General features: G+C 43.2%; 1 protein-coding gene across 2 annotated transcripts in view; it reads right to left on the bottom strand.

The window, feature by feature from the left end:
* FAM91A1 (family with sequence similarity 91 member A1) overlaps positions 1-20,013 on the bottom strand; it is a 138,285-nt gene that overhangs the window by 59,430 nt on the left and 58,842 nt on the right. For both annotated transcript variants that reach the window (XM_030218861.1, XM_030218872.1), the window contains exons 7-12: positions 16,261-16,351; positions 14,477-14,539; positions 11,976-12,082; positions 11,244-11,282; positions 11,003-11,115; positions 7,066-7,184 (exon numbers count right to left, since the gene is read on the bottom strand). In XM_030218861.1, the coding sequence (XP_030074721.1) occupies positions 7,066-7,184; positions 11,003-11,115; positions 11,244-11,282; positions 11,976-12,082; positions 14,477-14,539; positions 16,261-16,351 (532 nt within the window). The remainder of the gene's footprint in view (positions 1-7,065; positions 7,185-11,002; positions 11,116-11,243; positions 11,283-11,975; positions 12,083-14,476; positions 14,540-16,260; positions 16,352-20,013) is intronic.

Below are 20,013 nucleotides of genomic sequence, written 5' to 3'. Positions count from 1 at the left end.
TCTTGGGTTTTTGGACGACCAGAGAAAGGAGGATAAAAGCTTATCAATCTGTTAATAGAATGAGGAAGAAAAGAGGATTGGAAGCATGCTTAGGATACAGTTGATCTTAGGGGAGATCATCATTTTAATAGCTTCAAGCCGACCCCACCAAGACAGATTTAGCAGATGCCATGAATGCATAAGTGTTTTAGGAGTTTTAAGTATGAGGCCCGCAGTATACTGAATAGTATCTGCAAGTGCAGTATAGAGATCCACTCCCAAATACCTGATTTTTGGCATGGCCCACACTAGATTAAAAGATTTGGCTATATCAGGAAGCGCAAACCTATTAAGAGGTAGTAATTCTGTCTTTTGTTAGTTAATTTTATACCCTGAGAATTGTGAAAAATAAGTTATTAAATCAATCAGGATAGGAATAGATAAACAAGGATCAGATAAAAAAAAGTAGGAAATCATCTGCATATGCAGAGCACTTGATCTCTAGATCCTTATAAACAACTCCCTTAATGGAAGGGTGAGATCGAATAGAAATCAGGAGTGGCTCAAGGACTATATTAAATAGATATGGGGAAAGGGGACAACCTTGCCTCGTGCCACGACATAAGATAACATTATCCGATAAAAGATTATTAGTGATTACTTTAGCTATTGGGTTTGCATAAAGAGATTTAACCCAAAGAAAAAATTCTGGAGGACAACCAAACCAAGATAGTGTCTCAAAAAGGTAGTCCCATTCAACCCTATCAAAGGCCTTTTCCGCATCCAGTGATAGAGCCACAATTGGTTAAGATCTTGAAGAGGTTAAATGAGATACGTGAAGAAAGAGTCTTGTATTGTCACTGATAAGTCGGCCAGGCATGAAACCAACTTGACTATGATGAATAATTTTAAAAATAATTTTTTTTAATTCGGTTAGCTAGAATTTTAGCCTATTAGAAGTGCCTAGTGACTCTGTTAAAGAGTTTGAGATTAAGAAGTAATCCAACCTGGAGAAGCTGTTATGAGGAGAAGAGTAAACTTTGAACTCTTTCGCTGTTGGATTACATAGCCTCCATGGATCGACAAGATGCAAATGATCAATGAAAGAATGCAACACACTAGATGACTTTGAGGGAGTTACCTTTACCTTAGATGTCTATCTAAAAAATAGACTAAAGGTATGTTAAAATCCCCTGCCAAGATTATGGGTAGTGGTTCCAATGACTGTATGCTTTCAAAGAGATTTATAAAAAAAAGTCGGGAGTGTCAACATTTGGGGCATATATGTTGACCATCAATACAGAAATATTATTAATAGATACTTTAACGATTACCCATCTACCTTGTGTGTCCACATTCTGATCCAAATAGTTGGATTAAGGTCTTTATGAAACAGTACTGACTTCTCTTGCTCACACCATGCAACACCTTGGACACCCTCATTTACTCCCTCCCTCCCAACACAATTTATACCCCCCTATGAACCCCTTACTCACTTGCTCCCTCCACTTCCCCTTCCAGCTTCATTCTGGGAGGACAGTAACAGAGCAGTGCTGCATCCTTGCCTTATATTGCATGGGTGTGGTGTCATGCTTTGAACAATGTGTGGTACTGTGGTGCTGCACAGTTCAAACTGAAACACCACCTCCAAGCAGCAAAGGAGAACGTGGCCTGAAATGCTGCACTATCGCTGCTTTCTCCCTCAAAAGCCAGAATTTAGCATGCGGAACAACGGAAGATCTTTGCAACTGTAGCCAATGCTTCTTCTGCCACACTCTGCCCCCGTATCAATCCAACAATATGAAAATTGGAGCGCCCCTAGTGGCACATTGTAGACATATTGATTCATTCAGATGTTGGGTTATCACTCATGTTAAACATAATATACCTGGGGAAGATAGAGACAGATTGTTGCTTCAACAAGAGAAACGTTGGATCCATCGCCTTGGTACCTTAGAGCCGAATGGTATAAATATCACACTTCAATGGACAGCATTTTTATAGTAGCACAAATTAATAAAGAAATATGCAATAGATGTTTATTTTATGGTCATGTATCCCTAGTTGTGAAGTCATCTATGTTTGAATCATCTAATTGTTTTTTTGGCGACGGCATTTTATTTAAATAATGGGCGCCATTTTGCTTTTGTTTCTGACAGCACTAACTAAATCAGTGGAGAGCAATAGTATGTTTTTAGATTTCATATATGATTATTTTTGTTTTCAAGAGGCTGTTTGTTAATGTTATTTTGTTTGTCAGGTCCATTCTTTATGGTGAGGTCTCCAGAAGAAGCTGTCTGCGGGTCCCCGTCGGGACCTCAACCGACTTTTAAGAAGGAATTGCAGCGCTGTTTATTTGGCGTGATGAACATAATGGACATCACTATTTGAAGACTTGACAGTGCTGCCAACTTTATATAGAGCACAAATCAGCATCCAAAAATTAAGTGCGGTTTCGCTATTTTTGTTATTTTGCAATACGATATGTTTGATACTGTATACAGATGCAGATTAAAGTTTGGACGTTTTTGAAGCTATCAAACATTTTCTGAGGTTTTTAGACCTATGATTACACTTTGACCGAGTACAATGTTAAGTGGCTGCATTTAAACCAGGGCCTCGATATCATTGACAATGGTCTTTATGAGGTCTTTTCCTCCTTATTTTTGAAAGAAAATCTTTAAAATGGATAAAAAGTGAATTCAATACTTCCTGTATTTTTCCACCAGTACACCAGTGTGCAATAGATTTTGTTTTGGTGGTTCAATATTAAGACAGGTGTGAAGAGGGTTCATTCAAAAGTGAAGGTTCTAAATGTCAAAAAGAACTAACTTTGTTGAGATGAGGGATTACTTCAAGGAGTTGTTAGCTGGATGGGAAACATATGGAAGTAGGACAGCAGTGGTCAAAACTGCACTCAAGGTTTCTTTGATATATCTTCTGAGTATTTCCCTAGGAGTAATAGAAAAAACTCAAGGGAAATTTAAGAAACGTAAATTTTTACTTCTCAAAGAATTTTCAAAAGTTTCAGCTTTCCTCCTGAAACTCACTACATCCTTAATCACAACCTATTCAAGATGGCGTCACAAACCTAATGTGAGATGGAATCTCCGCTGCCGAAGCGTACAGGAAGGCCAGCTGCAGCTGCTGCCTCTCGCCAACCTCCCATGCCAATGGTTAGTATTTTTGGATTTGTTTCTGTGGAGAGCTGGAGTGACAATGGGGTCGGAGAGCTGCCCGCATGCGATGACCGCGGTGAGTGGAGACCCCAGTACGACACTAGGGCTTGATGTCAATCTGAGCACCAACCATTGAGCGTTTCCCGCGCAGCCACAGAGCACCAATTCACCATTGATGGCATCTTCCCTTCCGCATCCAGGAAGTGCAGCAGTGTCGGAACGAAGTGAGGCACAATTACATACAGCAGAGGAGCGGATGGGTTTCAGTTTCTCTGAACTCCCAAACAGCTACCGTGGAATCATCTGTCTCTGCGGGAGATTTTTGGACTGCAGTTGGTGACCTTGCCCTTTCTGCCTTGGTGAAATGGGCTCGACCACAAGGGCCTGAAGAAGAGCAGGAGTTCTTCTGCATGTACCTGCTTGTGCCAAGCAGTGAGAAAACATGATCATGGTGGGCAATTTTGAGGTGGTTGTTGCCAATTGAGAGAGTATCCCACTCAGACTATTTGGAGTACCCACCAGTCGGAGGTTTAAGGGGCCACCTTAATAAAACTCCAGCCTCTCCCCAACCAGTAGGTCATCCGGAACAAATACTTTGACTGTGGCTAAACTCCTCTGGAGCTAGTCCGCTCAGCATCGATGCTTCTTGGGTGCCGATGCCCTGGAGCTCCTGGCATTATGCAAAGGAGACCAATGCCAATGCTTCTTGGCCTTAACCCAACACTTAGCATTTGTGTCCCTCGATGTCAACAAGGATGATGTCAAATCCACTCATGTCCTCGGTATCGAGTCCAATGCAGATCAGTCCTGGGGCTTGATACCAGTGCCCAATGTCGAGGGAGGTGGAGACCTCCTTGATGCCGGTGCAACGCCAGTGTCCTACAAAGCCCTGACAGCCATGCTTCCAATGCCAACAACGATGGACTGAACTTGGAGTATCCAAAAAGTTCCCTCTTGTGAGTTCAATGTGTCTTCAGTGTTCTTTTCTGCATTTGTAAGCAAAGAACACAGTTAGATGGGTCATGGTCAGGCCCCAAGCACTCCTCATCCCAATTCTGTGGATCAGTGCAAGACATCACCTGATTACATTGGGTGCATCTCTTAAAGATGCTTGGGGTCTTCTGGGGCATGTTAAAAAGCACCATAGCCAAATCAAAAGGCTCAATGGTGAGACCAAAAAGGGGCTTACCTCAAATTGAGTTTGGTGCTCTGGCCTAAGAGAGCCTCTGGAGCCGCGAAAAATAAAGAAAAATGCCAAAAACACTAATAAAAGGGAGGAAAGAAACTAAACTTTTATGAATAAAATTAGGTAAACTAGCCTAAAAATACATGCAAAGGAAGGCACAAAAAATGTAAAAGAGAAGCACTGAGGAGAGACACAAAGCAAGATCTTCTAGCTCCAGAGAAAAAAAAGACGACAGAGTATCCTGCACTTGCATTTTAGGTGGGAAGGCACTCGCACATGCGTGGTGCTGCCGCTGCCAAAAGCCTCTTAAAAGTTAGAGCACTGGGTAGCATCCCATACTGGGCTCTGTTGGGCTGACGTTACCCAGATGTAAGGATACTACTTGTCCTGCTTGCCCTTGCAGAAATATAAAGACTCACCAAACTCACTCCTTCGTTTTCTGCTAAAACAGAGCAGAAACTTCAAAATGCCAATGCATGCGTGTATATGAAGCTAGGGCTGGCATCCTGACACAGGCACTTGCTAAAACACGGGAGTGTCAGGTCAACAATAAAATTTACAACTAGAGTGAGAGATCCAAGATGGCTGCTTCTATTTGCGATTAGCTGCAGTGCTCACTTACCTTACAATGACGAAAAGATGTGGGAGAGCGGCTGCTCGAACCCCCCCAACTCCCCTCCAGTATTCCTGGACCGATGGATCGGTTTGTAAGCCTGCAGGGGGCTGAAAATGTAGCTGGGAGCGGTCCTATGAGAGACACTGGCGAAATGGAGGAGCTTTCAGCGTCTCTAGGACCTGACACCACCTCGAGCCCCGAAGCTAGAGCTCCACCCCCGCAACCGCCGATAACAAGTTCTCCGATCCAAGGAGCAATGGTACTACTGCCAATGGCTGATTCAGTGCCTAAGTTGCTGGGGGTTTCTTCTCAACCTTCTGAATCTGAGAGGAGGAGGTTTGGTTTACCTCCAGAAGCAACTTGTTTGACCAACGAGACAGCGAAGAAATTAGACACGGCTGAGGGGAGGATTGCTGAAAAGAACTTAGTATTTCCGCCAGGACTTCTCACCAAACCGTCAGAGGTAACACTTGATTCATTATGGGATCTAATGTCCCAACTGGGACAATTGTTTCTTGGTCAAACATCTAATTTAGTTCAGAAAATTACTATGGTGGAAAAAAAAATCGAAGAACAAAAGACTGAATATGATAAAATGGCTTTAAGAATAGAGTAAGTGGAACAGGCAGTGACAAAATTGGATAATCTTCAAACTGTGATGATAAAAGATGTTTCAAATTTAAGAATTAAATCTGAAAATTTTGAGAACTATACTAAAAGCCATAATATATATTTTATTAATTTTCCTTTGGTACCTATGGTGAAACCGGGTGACATGCTGAAAAGATACCTACAAGAGAATTTGTGTATACCAGAAAAGAACATTTCACCCTTCACTAAAGTTTATTATCTACCACAAAAAACGTCTGTTCAACAACAATACCAACAAGAACAAAATATTGATACCTCAACCTTTCTGGAGACATCAGATACAGAGTTAGCCACAGCAGCAACATTAGTAGCCACTGTTGCATTGCTCCCGGATGAGGTTATTCCAAATGTTTTTCAAACATAGGAATAAAACATTTTGGGGATTACGTATCTCTTTGTTTCCGGACTTGGCAAGAGAGACTCAAAAAAAAAAAGGAAGCAATTTCTCATAATGAAACCACCAGTGTTGCAAGCAGGAGGCACCTTTTTCTTGAGGTACCCCTGCAAGTGTATCAACTCATCTTGAGTCTAAGAAACATACAGGAACTCCAAATAAAAATGATTCAGCCCCTTCGTAAACGATAATTAGACTTATATTGATTGCCTCTAACTCCTCATATTTGAAATCTTGGATCTCCCTTATATGTGGACTTGAGTAAAAATTTCTGAATTATATGTCAGAAAATTCTTATGTAATTTCCTTTAAATTTACTTTCTTTTCAAGTGTTGATCCTTGATATTAATTTTGTAAATTCAAAAGAAAAAAAATTTATAACTAGAGTGTAGCTCCAGTGATATTATCCCCCTGGCTGTCTCCACATTTTGTTCTATCATTCGGCTACTAACATTTTTTGTTTTAGATTTTTAAATTTCAGCTGTAAGTGCAGCCTTTCAAACTTTTTTCTCTAAACCCCAAATCCAGAAGCAAATGAGCTATTAAACCAAAGATGTGCATGTAGCTCAGAAAGGGCTCTTCAGAGCATGCTTTTATACTACAGGATTTTAAGAAGGTACTGAATTAGAGCCAATACTTAAACTTTAAACATTTATTTGGGTTAAGCAAGGAGAATTTTCTTTGCAACAAATATAAACAGCAAAGATCAAATACCAATGCACTATCAAACCATTCCTTAACTTATATGTAAAAAAGAGGAAAAGCTAGAATTATACTAGAGCATGCTAGCATTTATTTTTCTGTTTTTATTTTGTTATTAAGACTTAGCATGCAAAGGTTTGAAACAAATTGGGTCTTTTACTAAGGCGCGCTGCCGTTTTCAGCGCGCGCCAGAAATAGGCGCACACTAAATGATAAAGACGCCAATGTATTCATATGGACGCATTTAGCGCGTGCCTATTTTTAGCGCGCGCTAAAAACACCAGCGTGCCTAAGTAGAAGACCCCCAAAAACAGAAGATATTTTGTATACAGATATCAAATGCACACTTGATGCTAACCTTGGTCCTCTTGACTGGTTGTATCAGTGTCTGTAGCTGATGACAGCATTTCTTGAACAGGGCTCTTGTTTTCTGTTCCTTCCCAGGAAAGAAGCATCTTCTGAGGGTCCATTGTATTCCTATTAAAATGAATATAGTGCTTCTTAAATACAAACATCCTACTCATAAAAAAAAACCATAAGTCTGCTTTAACTACAGTGGGGGAAATAAGTATTTGATCCCTTGCTGATTTTGTAAGTTTGCCCACTGACAAAGACATGAGCAGCCCATAATTGAAGGGTAGGTTATTGGTAACAGTGAGAGATAGCACATCACAAATTAAATCTGGAAAATCACATTGTGGAAAGTATATGAATTTATTTGCATTCTGCAGAGGGAAATAAGTATTTGATCCCCCACCAACCAGTAAGAGATCTGGCCCCTACAGACCAGGTAGATGCTCCAAATCAACTCGTTACCTGCATGACAGACAGCTGTCGGCAATGGTCACCTGTATGAAAGACACCTGTCCACAGACTCAGTGAATCAGTCAGACTCTAACCTCTACAAAATGGCCAAGAGCAAGGAGCTGTCTAAGGATGTCAGGGACAAGATCATACACCTGCACAAGGCTGGAATGGGCTACAAAACCATCAGTAAGACGCTGGGCGAGAAGGAGACAACTGTTGGTGCCATAGTAAGAAAATGGAAGAAGTACAAAATGACTGTCAATCGACAAAGATCTGGGGCTCCACGCAAAATCTCACCTCGTGGGGTATCCTTGATCATGAGGAAGGTTAGAAATCAGCCTACAACTACAAGGGGGGAACTTGTCAATGATCTCAAGGCAGCTGGGACCACTGTCACCACGAAAACCATTGGTAACACATTACGACATAACGGATTGCAATCCTGCAGTGCCCACAAGGTCCCCCTGCTCCGGAAGGCACATGTGACGGCCCGTCTGAAGTTTGCCAGTGAACACCTGGATGATGCCGAGAGTGATTGGGAGAAGGTGCTGTGGTCAGATGAGACAAAAATTGAGCTCTTTGGCATGAACTCAACTCGCCGTGTTTGGAGGAAGAGAAATGCTGCCTATGACCCAAAGAACACCGTCCCCACTGTCAAGCATGGAGGTGGAAATGTTATGTTTTGGGGGTGTTTCTCTGCTAAGGGCACAGGACTACTTCACCGCATCAATGGGAGAATGGATGGGGCCATGTACCGTACAATTCTGAGTGACAACCTCCTTCCCTCCGCCAAGCCCTTAAAAATGGGTCGTGGCTGGGTCTTCCAGCACGACAATGACCCAAAACATACAGCCAAGGCAACAAAGGAGTGGCTCAGGAAGAAGCACATTAGGGTCATGGAGTGGCCTAGCCAGTCACCAGACCTTAATCCCATTGAAAACTTATGGAGGGAGCTGAAGCTGCGAGTTGCCAAGCGACAGCCCAGAACTCTTAATGATTTAGAGATGATCTGCAAAGAGGAGTGGACCAAAATTCCTCCTGACATGTGTGCAAACCTCATCATCAACTACAGAAGACGTCTGACCGCTGTGCTTGCCAACAAGGGTTTTGCCACCAAGTATTAGGTCTTGTTTGCCAGAGGGATTAAATACTTATTTCCCTCTGCAGAATGCAAATAAATTCATATACTTTCCACAATGTGATTTTCCGGATTTAATTTGTGATGTGCTATCTCTCACTGTTACCAATAACCTACCCTTCAATTATGGGCTGCTCATGTCTTTGTCAGTGGGCAAACTTACAAAATCAGCAAGGGATCAAATACTTATTTCCCCCACTGTATATATTCTCCTTACTTCACTTCTGGGATCTAGCCTCTGAAACCAGTTCTGTATCTGAAGGACTAGGTATGTTACATCTCCTAGACATGCTCTACAATCACAATTTTCATTTTAAATACAAGAAAATTATATATTAATATTTCATTTATTACAAATTCTGCTCCACAATTCTAAAGTTCAATGTGGATTACAATAAAACATATATTTTTTATTTTAATTCTCTATTTATGAGTCAGCATTGAACAAAACCTAGATCAATAATCCACCCATATCACAACAGTAACTGAGTTTTCCAACCTAACTCCCCTCACCCCTACAGCCTTTATATGCAAAGCCAATCAACATCAAGCAAGATGAGACAGAATAGCCACTCTCACTCCTTGTTTCTCCTTAATTTTTTTTTTTGTTACATTTGTACCCCGCGCTTTCCCACTCATGGCAGGCTCAATGCGGCTTTATGCAGACGTGCAGAACTGCTTCCTTCCAGCCAGCCTCACCTTCTCCGATACTCTTCATGAAGAGGCGGGGTCAGCACAGAGGAAGCACTCGTAGCAGCGTGCAGATGGCCCCGGCGCCGCTGCAGACGTTCAGAGCTGGACGGCGGGGATGGGAGGGAGGGCCTGCGGCGCGCCGGCGGGTGGCTGGGAAGTGGGAGAGAACAAAAACCAAAGGAGCTAACACCGCTGCAGGACGGGAATGACAGGGGAGAGAGCAGGAAGGGAACAAAACCTGCGGCGCGCCGGCAGGTGGCTGGGAGGAGAGAAAGCTAAAGCCACAGTTTGGTTGTTTGAGGTGCACCATTGCTGGGTGGGCCTGAGCCCAAAATGGGTGTGCCCAGGCCCACCCGTGGCTACGCCCCTGCCACAGCCAATGGTCAACACTGTAGTTAGTTGACCTAGGTCCCCTTTTACAAAGCGGTGGTAATCCCAATGTGGGTTTACCACTCGCTATTTTATTTTTGTAGCGCCGGTGTGTACCCGGCGGTAATCAGGCAGTGCTGCATGCTGCCCTGTTACTGCCGGGTTAGAACGGGAGTCATTATCACCACCTGAATGGGTGGGGGTGGTGGTGGTGGTGGTGGTGGTGGTGGTAAGGGCTGCCCCCCCCCCCCCCACCACGAAATGGCCACATGGTAATTGCTTCATTTGCCACATGGCCATTTCCTGAAAAAAAGAAAGACCTACCTTTTACCCGCTGCGGTAAAAGGGGGCCTCAGCGTGTGTCCAAAACATGTGCTGATGCCAGCGCAGGCCCCCTTTTGACATAACTCGGTAAAAGGGGTCCCCAGTAGGTTCCTGCCTACCAATGTCATCAGCGAAGTTCATTCGTTCTCTGGATTATCGCTCCAGCAGAGAATAAACAGAATGAGGCTGGGGAGGAGGGGCTGACCGGGCTTACAGATGGTTTATTCCCAGAAGACCTATTCTCTCACTACACTGAGGTGGTTTCCAGCAGGACTGTTTTCAACCAGACTCACATTTTGCACACCTACTAAGGTCATATAGTTGTCAATGGACTGGGTAGCAAGAACCTTCAAGGACTGAATTGGATGACTCAAGATTTTGCCTCTCTATTTCCCCATCTCTTCGAGTCAAGGTAGAAGCTGCCCATGCTAGCGTCTAATCCATGGCAGACATCTTGGATCTCCCAGTATAAATCGTTCCAATAATTCAAAATATTTTGCCCAATATAAGGTGCATATTACTTCAGAAATACTGAACAGAACAGCATGAGCAAGCTATAGATCTCTCGTATTAGGGTTTTGAGACTGCAGTGAACCACCTTCCAAAAAGACATCCTTTAACTTGTCCATAGCATATATGACTTCATATTCCCTAAACCAAAACACTGCTACTTCAACATTGTTAAAACTTTGCCGCAAACTAACCCAACATAAGGGGGAGCAAAGAGTGTGTGAAGGCTGGGAAGCTTCACGTCAGATTAAGATTTGGCACTACACAGTAAACTGTTTGCAACATCTCAGTGTTGAATTATATGCTAAAACTAAACCTATAGTTTCCATTCTGAAATAGAACAGGACATGAAGATAAGAACAAGGAACCACCTCTTGAAATAGTTACAATAATGAAAGTAAAATGCAACCCAGAGTGTCGCTTTCCATGCAACCCATTAACACTGGATATTTACTTTAGTCTGTTTACAGATGGGACATTCCTCCAAGATGGATGAAGTTGATCTGGATTTATAACTTGGCCTTTTTTGTGAGCAAAACCCAATCGACAATACATAGAAACCGCGTTCTGGGAGAACAAAACAAAAATAGAAACACACATCAGGGCAAGTGTATTTTTTTAAATTTTGAACTTCTAATATAAAATCAGCAAAATTATATTATGGTAAGACTAACCCACACTATACAACTGCTTACCTTTACTAGTGATAAATCTATCTCTAGGACATTAGCAAGCTGTAAAAAAAAAAACCACTGCAATTAGAGACAATAGTTAGTTGAAGAATCCTTGGCTCTATGAACCAAGGGCATATACTGCACCACGAACACAGCAAATTACAATCAATAAAGCATATAACTACTCCTCCCAACCCCATCCTTTCAGTTAAGCAAAAGAAATGACACTTAAAATTGTATTCAAAACTTGTGTGGCAAATGAATAGCATCACATTCAAGTCTTCCATGTATGCACATCAGTACATACATTCATGAACTACTTTCCATGTGAACTCAACCACACCCTTTTCCCAAGCTGCCAGCAATGCTAGTTTATGCTGAAGCAATTCCTTTAGGAAGTAATTTTATAATTACGCATATGCGTAAAAGGTATGCACATACTTTTCTTCATGTGGACATGACCGGATTTTTAAAACTAAGTTACCCCAAGGAAACTATATGTACCCATTTGTCACACCAATTTTCTGGTTTAATTTATGTGTATGTGGTGAAATTTTCAATAGTATATGCACAAATGCAAACCAGGCTCTAACACCACCACCCTGGGAATGTCTCTGTTCAGTCAAAGGAAACTTGCAGACATTTTATAGAAGTCCATTTCCACAGCACTGCTTAATCTGCAGAAATTATTTTCAAAATTACCCTCCCTATATCTTTTGTGGAAAGACATGGCATACTCACAGGTCAACTTACCTCTGCCACGTTAGTGTGCTCATCTATTGAGACAAAGATCTTGTACAGAAGAGTTTCAAAGTAATCTCCCTGTACTCTGTTCATCACAAAACCTTCAAGTGGAGGCACTAGGAAGGGAGAAGGAGGCTCTTTATTACGGGGTTGCTTCCCCTTTAGGATATTTATGGAAAATCCATATCAGTCCAATTCATTAAATTGAAAAATACCTTAAAAATGAACACGTATGATCTTTAAACTGGCTTAAATGAATGAAGTTTATATGTAAATTTAATGCAGATTCACAGTGAATAATGCAGAGGACTAGCTTCAGTAATCTTTTCAGGTCTAGGCCACATTTCAGTTCCAGTTTGGGACAGTAACATGCAAACAGCTGTTCCTTCTGACAGCCATTTAGTGGAATAACTAGCAATCATAGTTTGCCACAAAACATTCAGCATCATACCTGGCCCTTATCTGGCAACCAGGATGGCAGACTCAATAGAAAAGCCAAAGGAAACATGAACTCTAGCAGTAGTAACACAAGACTACAACTAGGAGCGCCATTTTGGAGATGACGCTGGCCAGGGCAGGAGCAACTGGGGATCACTTGTGCCCAAAGTCCAATGGACTACCAGGAAAAAGGATAGGGGTGGGGGGCCTTGATCAGGGAGCGAGTGATGTGATCAAGACAGCCTTGATGCTCCCAGCATAGTAAAATAACACTTGCTTTTGGCTGAAGTTATTTTAGTGTGAATTTGTGACCATAAAATGACTTGCAGTGCACACAAGTCATGTTATGGTTTTTACATTTGCATGATTTGCATATCATTACTATATAACCCATGGTGACCTAAATATCACTGCAATAGAGCAAACAAGCTGCATTAGAACCCTTTAAATCACATTAAGGGATGATTAACACAAATTAAGTCCCTAACGCAGCTTGATAACTCCCCCCTCAGTCTTCTCCAAAGTAAAGAGTCTTAATAGTTTCAGTTTTTCTTCATCAGGGAGCCATTTTCCTCTTACATAATTAAAGTTTTTTCCTTAAACCTTTTTTTGATGCTTCAGCTCTGTACAGTTAAAAAAAAGGTTGAAACTGCAGACATAATGAAGCTGAATCAAACTAACCTTCAACCGTTTCTCTCCATCCTTGCCCGCCTCTCCCTAAGATATTCCCTCTCACTCCCCACCTGTCCCATCTGCCCTCCATCTCTCTCCTCAACTTCTTTGTTCATTTTCATTTGTCTTCTCCCCCCCACAACAATCACTGTGTCTGTATGTCCTCTCCAAAGGTCAAATGATGATTGCATCAAGAGATTTTCTGAGTGACATTTTTGAAGACAGTCATAATCCCCAGTTTAGGAGTACACACTGACTGAGACTTTCAGAAACGAGGAGACACAGATCAGAGTAGAATGCTTGATATTAAGCAAGTTAAACGTTAAGCGAACTGTAAAAACAATCTCTAAAATTAACAGACAGCAACAGAAGACAATATACCTCATTAAACCAGATCATTAAATAGTAAAATGAGAAAGCTCTGGCTGAAAAGTTCTGCCATATACACTGCCGGCATGGCATGGCATGGCATACCACACTTCAGCGACAGGAGCTTACATGGAGGTAATTTTATAACTGCATGGATGCATAAATATCAGACTTATACTTCTACCTGACGGGTACCAGAGAATTTTCCAAACAAAAGTATACAAGGTTGGTTGCTTTGTAAACTACCTCAGGAAATTAATACACATATATTTAGGAACTTTTGCAGATTAAGACCTGGCAATACAAGGCAAACAATCTGCAATATATCAATGTTTAACTATGTGCTATTAACTAAAAAATATGCATTTACATGTATATTTGAAAAGTAGACAAATCAGAAGAAAAAAGCAACACTGGGCCTTCAGAACTAGGACAACAGGAGTACTTTATTAATCAATGACCCGACACGGGCCGTGTTTCGGCGCTAACAAAGGCGCCTGCTTCAGGGGTCTTAAGCCACTGAGAAGTTATCTGCGATCATTTGCAATGGCGAAAAATGCTGATAGCGCTGGCTTCAGCAGAAGCACTTTCTCCTGTGTTCTAATTAATCTTGTGTTATTGCGCCGGAAAGCGCTGAGAGGCGCTGACTCCGATTGAAGATTGGTTCTCTTTTTGCTATAGCAATCTTCAACCCCTGAAGCAGGCGCCTTTGTTAGCGCCGAAACATGGCCCGTGTCGGGTCATTGATTAATAAAGTACTCCTGTTGTCCTAATTCTGAAGGCCCAGTGTTGCTTTTTTCTTCTGATTTGTCTACTTGTATACTGTAGTGCCCTCTCTGTCTGTATTGTATTTGAAAAGTATGCAATGTAAATGCTAACCCAACCCCACTCCATCCTCTGCCGAGTTACTCACAAGCCTATTACTGCACATAAAAGACCTATCTGAGCAAAATGCCTCTCCCCAGCAAAAAGCCTATGAAATTGTTTCACAGAAGATTATAAACTCACTGGAATGCAAACTATCCACTCACCTGCTATGCAACTGTCATCAGATATTGGTACATCAAGATAAACAAACCCTTTGTTATAGAGACCTAAAAGATCAGAAATACATTATTATCTTCTTACCTTGCAAGAGAATTTGTAAAACTTGGGCAGAGCTGGAATCAATCAACATACCTAGACAAAAGCATTTTTGTTATTTTGAAAAAACAGTGCCTCCAAACCCAAAGGAAACACTTTAAATGCCTTTATCCACTTCCTAGAATAAGTTTTCTGTAATCTTTCTACTAAATTACATAGCAGTGCGAGTTTTTCTTTTCCTGGCCAGGCTCACCAAAGTCTTAGGCTGTTAAGCATCAGTCTCTCTCTCTTTCAACCCAGTGCATTTAACACATCTCTAGACTCTTTTCAAAGATATCCATTAACCCATTAACCTTAATTTAGGCGTATTTTACTTCTCCACAAATCTGTAAGATCTAAGGGTGGACATATGACCCCAAACCTTGTATTTTATTTTACTATGGGTTCCTATTTTACCTTTTCTTTTATAACTGTTCTTTTTAATCATTACAGAAATAATACAAATAAGAACAATTAAGAATTAAATGTGTAATTTCAGATGTTTTTTAAAAAATTACATTGTTATAGAAGTACATTAAATATCGATCATACTGGTGATCACAGAGTGTTCATCTGAAACATGTGGGGAAAGCATGTACAGCATGAGTCATAGAACTCTGTCCAACACAAACTTGTCAAACTTGTGTATGCATATATGTTTGAGTCTATGGGGGTGTGGATCCGAGTGTGGGAAGGGGGAGTGCGTATATGGTGAGGCGGTCTAAATGGAACTGTTTCTAAACATTATGCCAATTTGCAAAGAAAAATAAAAAAAATGAAATAAATTGCAACAGTTTATCTATTAGAAGTTATCATTGGATTTTAAAGAATGCATTTTATAAAGTCATTTTAGCATGTACGTGACAGCATAGGTATGTAAAATGGTGTTAAAATTAGATTGGGGTAAAAGTGTGCATGTTGGTATCCAACCTTTGCTGATCTGACAGATCCCCGAGAACATAACACGGCTTCTCTTTCTGTTTTCTGAACCCAGTACCCTACTTTTACCTCCATTGTGAGCCGGGACCCTGCTTTTTACTGCCATAGGTTGGACAAGTCTGCTCTATATGATAATACACAGGGTTTTATATATATATATTCTTTTGGCCAGGGTACATACAATATTGACTTTTGTACTGTGTCTTTCAGCTCCAATGGCTTGTGCACGTTAGGCTGCCGGAGCACTTCCAATACCAGTTTAACTGTACAGTGGATGCCAAAGAGAACTATTGAGAAGCAAGCCATATAACAGAACAGGAACTTACATAATTTTAATAATGAAAACATTCTGCAAAACAAGAAAAAGAACTGAGAACACTGAAGAAACATGTCTTAAGAGCTCCATGAAAAACATAAAACTGGTGTGGTCCTACATGGCAGCGGCCAGCAAGAAATGGTACATGTGCATAGTTACCAACTGGCTCAAAAATTCTGTTCATCAACACTAAAGTTTCTGCACCAGGCTCCATTGGATGGCATACCCCATCCTGCCTGTCCTTGGAGAACTTGTGTAAATCAACACGACAAACTCCTATTTTAATGCATTTGAATTGCATTTTTAGAAATTAGAACACAAAAAACTTACAAGCATACAAAGTTTTTACAAGGCACTGTACAATTCCAGTCTCTGGCACAAAGTACTTATACAGACTTCTAAAAAACAAAAAATGTATTCTTTTTAAAAACCACTTACTGTGAACTACATTGTAGTCAAGTGATCCAGCAAGCTGAGGACCTGAATCAATGATTTTATCCACAGAACGCTTCTCGGACAGGCTACAAATCTAAATGAAAGAAGATAAATAAAACCAATGATTGCAAATTTTACCACAAATACAAACCCACAGCCATCACCTATTTCTACACAGTTCTAACACACTCCATTCTCCATTCAATTAAAAGAAACTATAAAAAGACAAACTCACAAAAGCAACACAAGCCCTATATACAGAGAAATTAGCAATAGAAGGAAATCTTAGAGACCAAGATCCATTCAACATACCCTAGGAGTTAGGAAGTATTAGGAATGCCGTGAAATGTACAAACCTAACCCCAGGATACTACCCTGGGAGAGGCTTCCGGAACCCAAACCTTATACTAGAGAACTAGTTATCCCCCCCCCCCCCAGTTTGTTTTATAAAATTTAATGCATTAATTTAATCATCCTAATTAACTCATCTTACAAAACATACATAAATCTACACATCCTCTCTGGCTCTAAACCATACAAAGCCAGTCAAAACCTCTCATTTTCAGAGCCAAACCCTCGTGCTCACACATATACACAACAAATCTCACATACAGGGTATGATACATACCTGTAGCAGTTGTTCTCCGAGGACAGCAGGCTGATTGTTCTCACGACTGGGTGACGTCCGCGTCAGCCCCCACCAACCGGAAAGAAGCTTCGCGGGACGGTCGGCACGCAGGGCACGCCCACCGCGCATGCGCGGCCGTCTTCCCGCCCGTGCGCGACCGCTCCCGCCAGTTGAATGACTAGCAAAAGATGAAACACACAACTCCAAAGGGGAGGAGGGAGGGTAGGTGAGAACAATCAGCCTGCTGTCCTCGGAGAACAACTGCTACAGGTATGTATCATACCCTTTCTCCGAGGACAAGCAGGCTGCTTGTTCTCACGACTGGGGTATCCCTAGCTCTCAGGCTCACTCAAAACAAGAACCCAGGTCAATGGAACCTCGCAACGGCGAGGAAACAACAGAAATTGACCTACGAAGAACAACTAACTGAGAGTGCAGCCTGACCAGAATAAATTCGGGTCCTGGAGGGTGGAGTTGGATTTACACCCCAAACAGATTCTGCAGCACCGACTGCCCGAACCGACTGTCGCGTCGGGTATCCTGCTGGAGGCAGTAATGAGATGTGAATGTGTGGACAGATGACCACGTCGCAGCCTTGCAGATCTCTTCAATAGTGGCTGACTTCAAGTGGGCCACCGACGCTGCCATGGCTCTGACACTATGAGCCGTGACATGACCCTCAAGAGTCAGCCCAGCCTGGGCGTAAGTGAAGGAAATGCAATCTGCTAGCCAATTGGAGATGGTGCGTTTCCCGACAGCGACCCCTAGCCTGTTAGGGTCGAAAGAAATAAACAATTGGGCGGACTGTCTGTTGGGCTGTGTCCGCTCCAGATAGAAGGCCAATGCTCTCTTGCAGTCCAATGTGTGCAACTGACGTTCAGCAGGGCGGGTATGCGGCCTGGGGAAGAATGTTGGCAAGACAATTGACTGGTTAAGATGGAACTCCGACACCACCTTCGGCAGGAACTTTGGGTGGGTGCGGAGCACTACTCTGTTGTGATGAAATTTGGTATATGGAGCATGAGCTACTAGGGCTTGAAGCTCACTGACCCTACGAGCGGAAGTAACTGCCACCAAGAAAATGACCTTCCAGGTCAAGTACTTCAGATGGCAGGTATTCAGTGGCTCAAAAGGAGGTTTCATCAGCTGGGTGAGGACGACGTTGAGATCCCATGACACAGTAGGAGGCTTGATAGGGGGCTTTGACAAAAGCAAGCCTCTCATGAATCGAACGACTAAAGGCTCTCCAGAGATGGCTTTACCTTCCACACGATAATGGTAAGCACTAATTGCACTAAGGTGATTCCTTACTGAGTTGGTCTTGAGGCCAGACTCTGATAAGTGCAGAAGGTATTCAAGCAGGTTCTGTGCAGGGCAAGAGCGAGGTTCTAGGGCCTTGCTCTCACACCAAACGACAAACCTCCTCCACTTGAAAAAGTAACTCTTTTTAGTGGAATCCTTCCTAGAGGCAAGCAAGACCCGGGAGACACCCTCAGACAGACCCAACGCAGCGAAGTCTACGCCCTCAACATCCAGGCCGTGAGAGCCAGGGATTGAAGGTTGGGGTGCAGCAACGCTCCGTCGTTCTGCGAAATGAGAGTCGGAAAACACTCCAATCTCCACGGTTCTTCTGAGGACAACTCCAGAAGAAGAGGGAACCAGATCTGACGGGGCCAAAAGGGCGCTATCAGAATCATGGTGCCGCGGTCTTGCTTGAGCTTCAGTAAGGTCTTCCCCACCAAAGGTATGGGAGGATAAGCATACATGAGGCCGGTCCCCCAATGAAGGAGAAAGGCATCTGACGCTAGCCTGTCGTGTGTCTGAAGTCTGGAACAGAACAGAGGCAGCTTGTGGTTGGTCTGAGAGGCGAAAAGATCCACCGAGGGGGTGCCCCACTCTCGGAAGATCTTGCGTACCACTCTGGAATGGAGCGACCACTCGTGCGGTTGCATGACTCTGCTCAGTCTGTCGGCCAGACTGTTGTTTACGCCTGCCAGGTATGTGGCTTGGAGGAGCATGCCGAACCGGCACGCCCAACGCCACATCCCGACGGCTTCCTGACACAGGGGGCGAGATCCGGTGCCCCCCTGCTTGTTGACGTAATACATTGCAACCTGATTGTCTGTCCGAATTTGGATAATTTGGTAGGACAGCCGATCTCTGAAAGCCTTCAGTGCGTTCCAGATCGCTCGGAGCTCCAGGAGGTTGATCTGTAGATCCTTTTCCTGGAGGGACCACAGACCCTGGGTGTGAAGCCCATCGACGTGAGCTCCCCACCCCAGGCGAGATGCATCCGTCGTCAGCACTTTCGAAGGCTGTGGAATTTGGAATGGACGTCCCAGGGTCAAATTGGTCCGGATGGTCCACCAGAGCAGTGAAGTGCGGCAACTGGTGGAGAGGCGGATGACATCTTCTAGATTCCCGGTGGCTTGGAACCACTGGGAAGCTAGGGTCCATTGAGCAGATCTCATGTGAAGACGAGCCATGGGAGTCACATGAACTGTGGAGGCCATATGACCCAGAAGTCTCAACATCTGCCGAGCTGTGACCTGCTGAGACGCTCTGGTCTGCGAAGCCAGGGCCAGGAGATTGGTGGCCCGCGCTTCGGGAAGGTAGGCCTGAGCCGTCTGGGTATTCAGCAGCGCTCCTATGAATTCCAGACTGGGATGGCTGGAGATGGGACTTTGGGTAATTTATCACAAACCCCAGCAGCTCCAGAAGCTGAATAGTGCACTGCATGGACCGGAGGGCTCCTGCCTCCGAGGTGTTCTTGACCAGCCAATCGTCGAGATATGGGAACACGTGCACTCCCAGCCTGCGTAGGTACGCCGCCACCACCACGAGGCACTTCGTAAACACTCGTGGGGCGGAGGCGAGCCCAAAGGGCAGCACACAGTACTGAAAGTGTCGTGCGCCCAGGCGGAATCTGAGATACTGTCTGTGAGCTGGCAGTATCGGGATGTGAGTATATGCATCCTTTAAATCCAGGGAACATAGCCAATCGTTTTTCTGAATCATTGGCAGAAGGGTGCCCAAGGAAAGCATCCTGAACTTTTCTTTGACCAGGAATTTGTTCAGGCCTCTCAGGTCTAGGATGGGACGCATCCCCCCTGTTTTCTTTTCCACAA

This window comes from Microcaecilia unicolor, chromosome 1 (genome assembly GCF_901765095.1).
Source record: "Microcaecilia unicolor chromosome 1, aMicUni1.1, whole genome shotgun sequence".
NCBI classification, from domain to species: Eukaryota; Metazoa; Chordata; class Amphibia; order Gymnophiona; family Siphonopidae; genus Microcaecilia; species Microcaecilia unicolor.
Note: the sequence above shows the minus strand (reverse complement) of the source record. Positions and strands in the feature narration are given on the sequence as shown.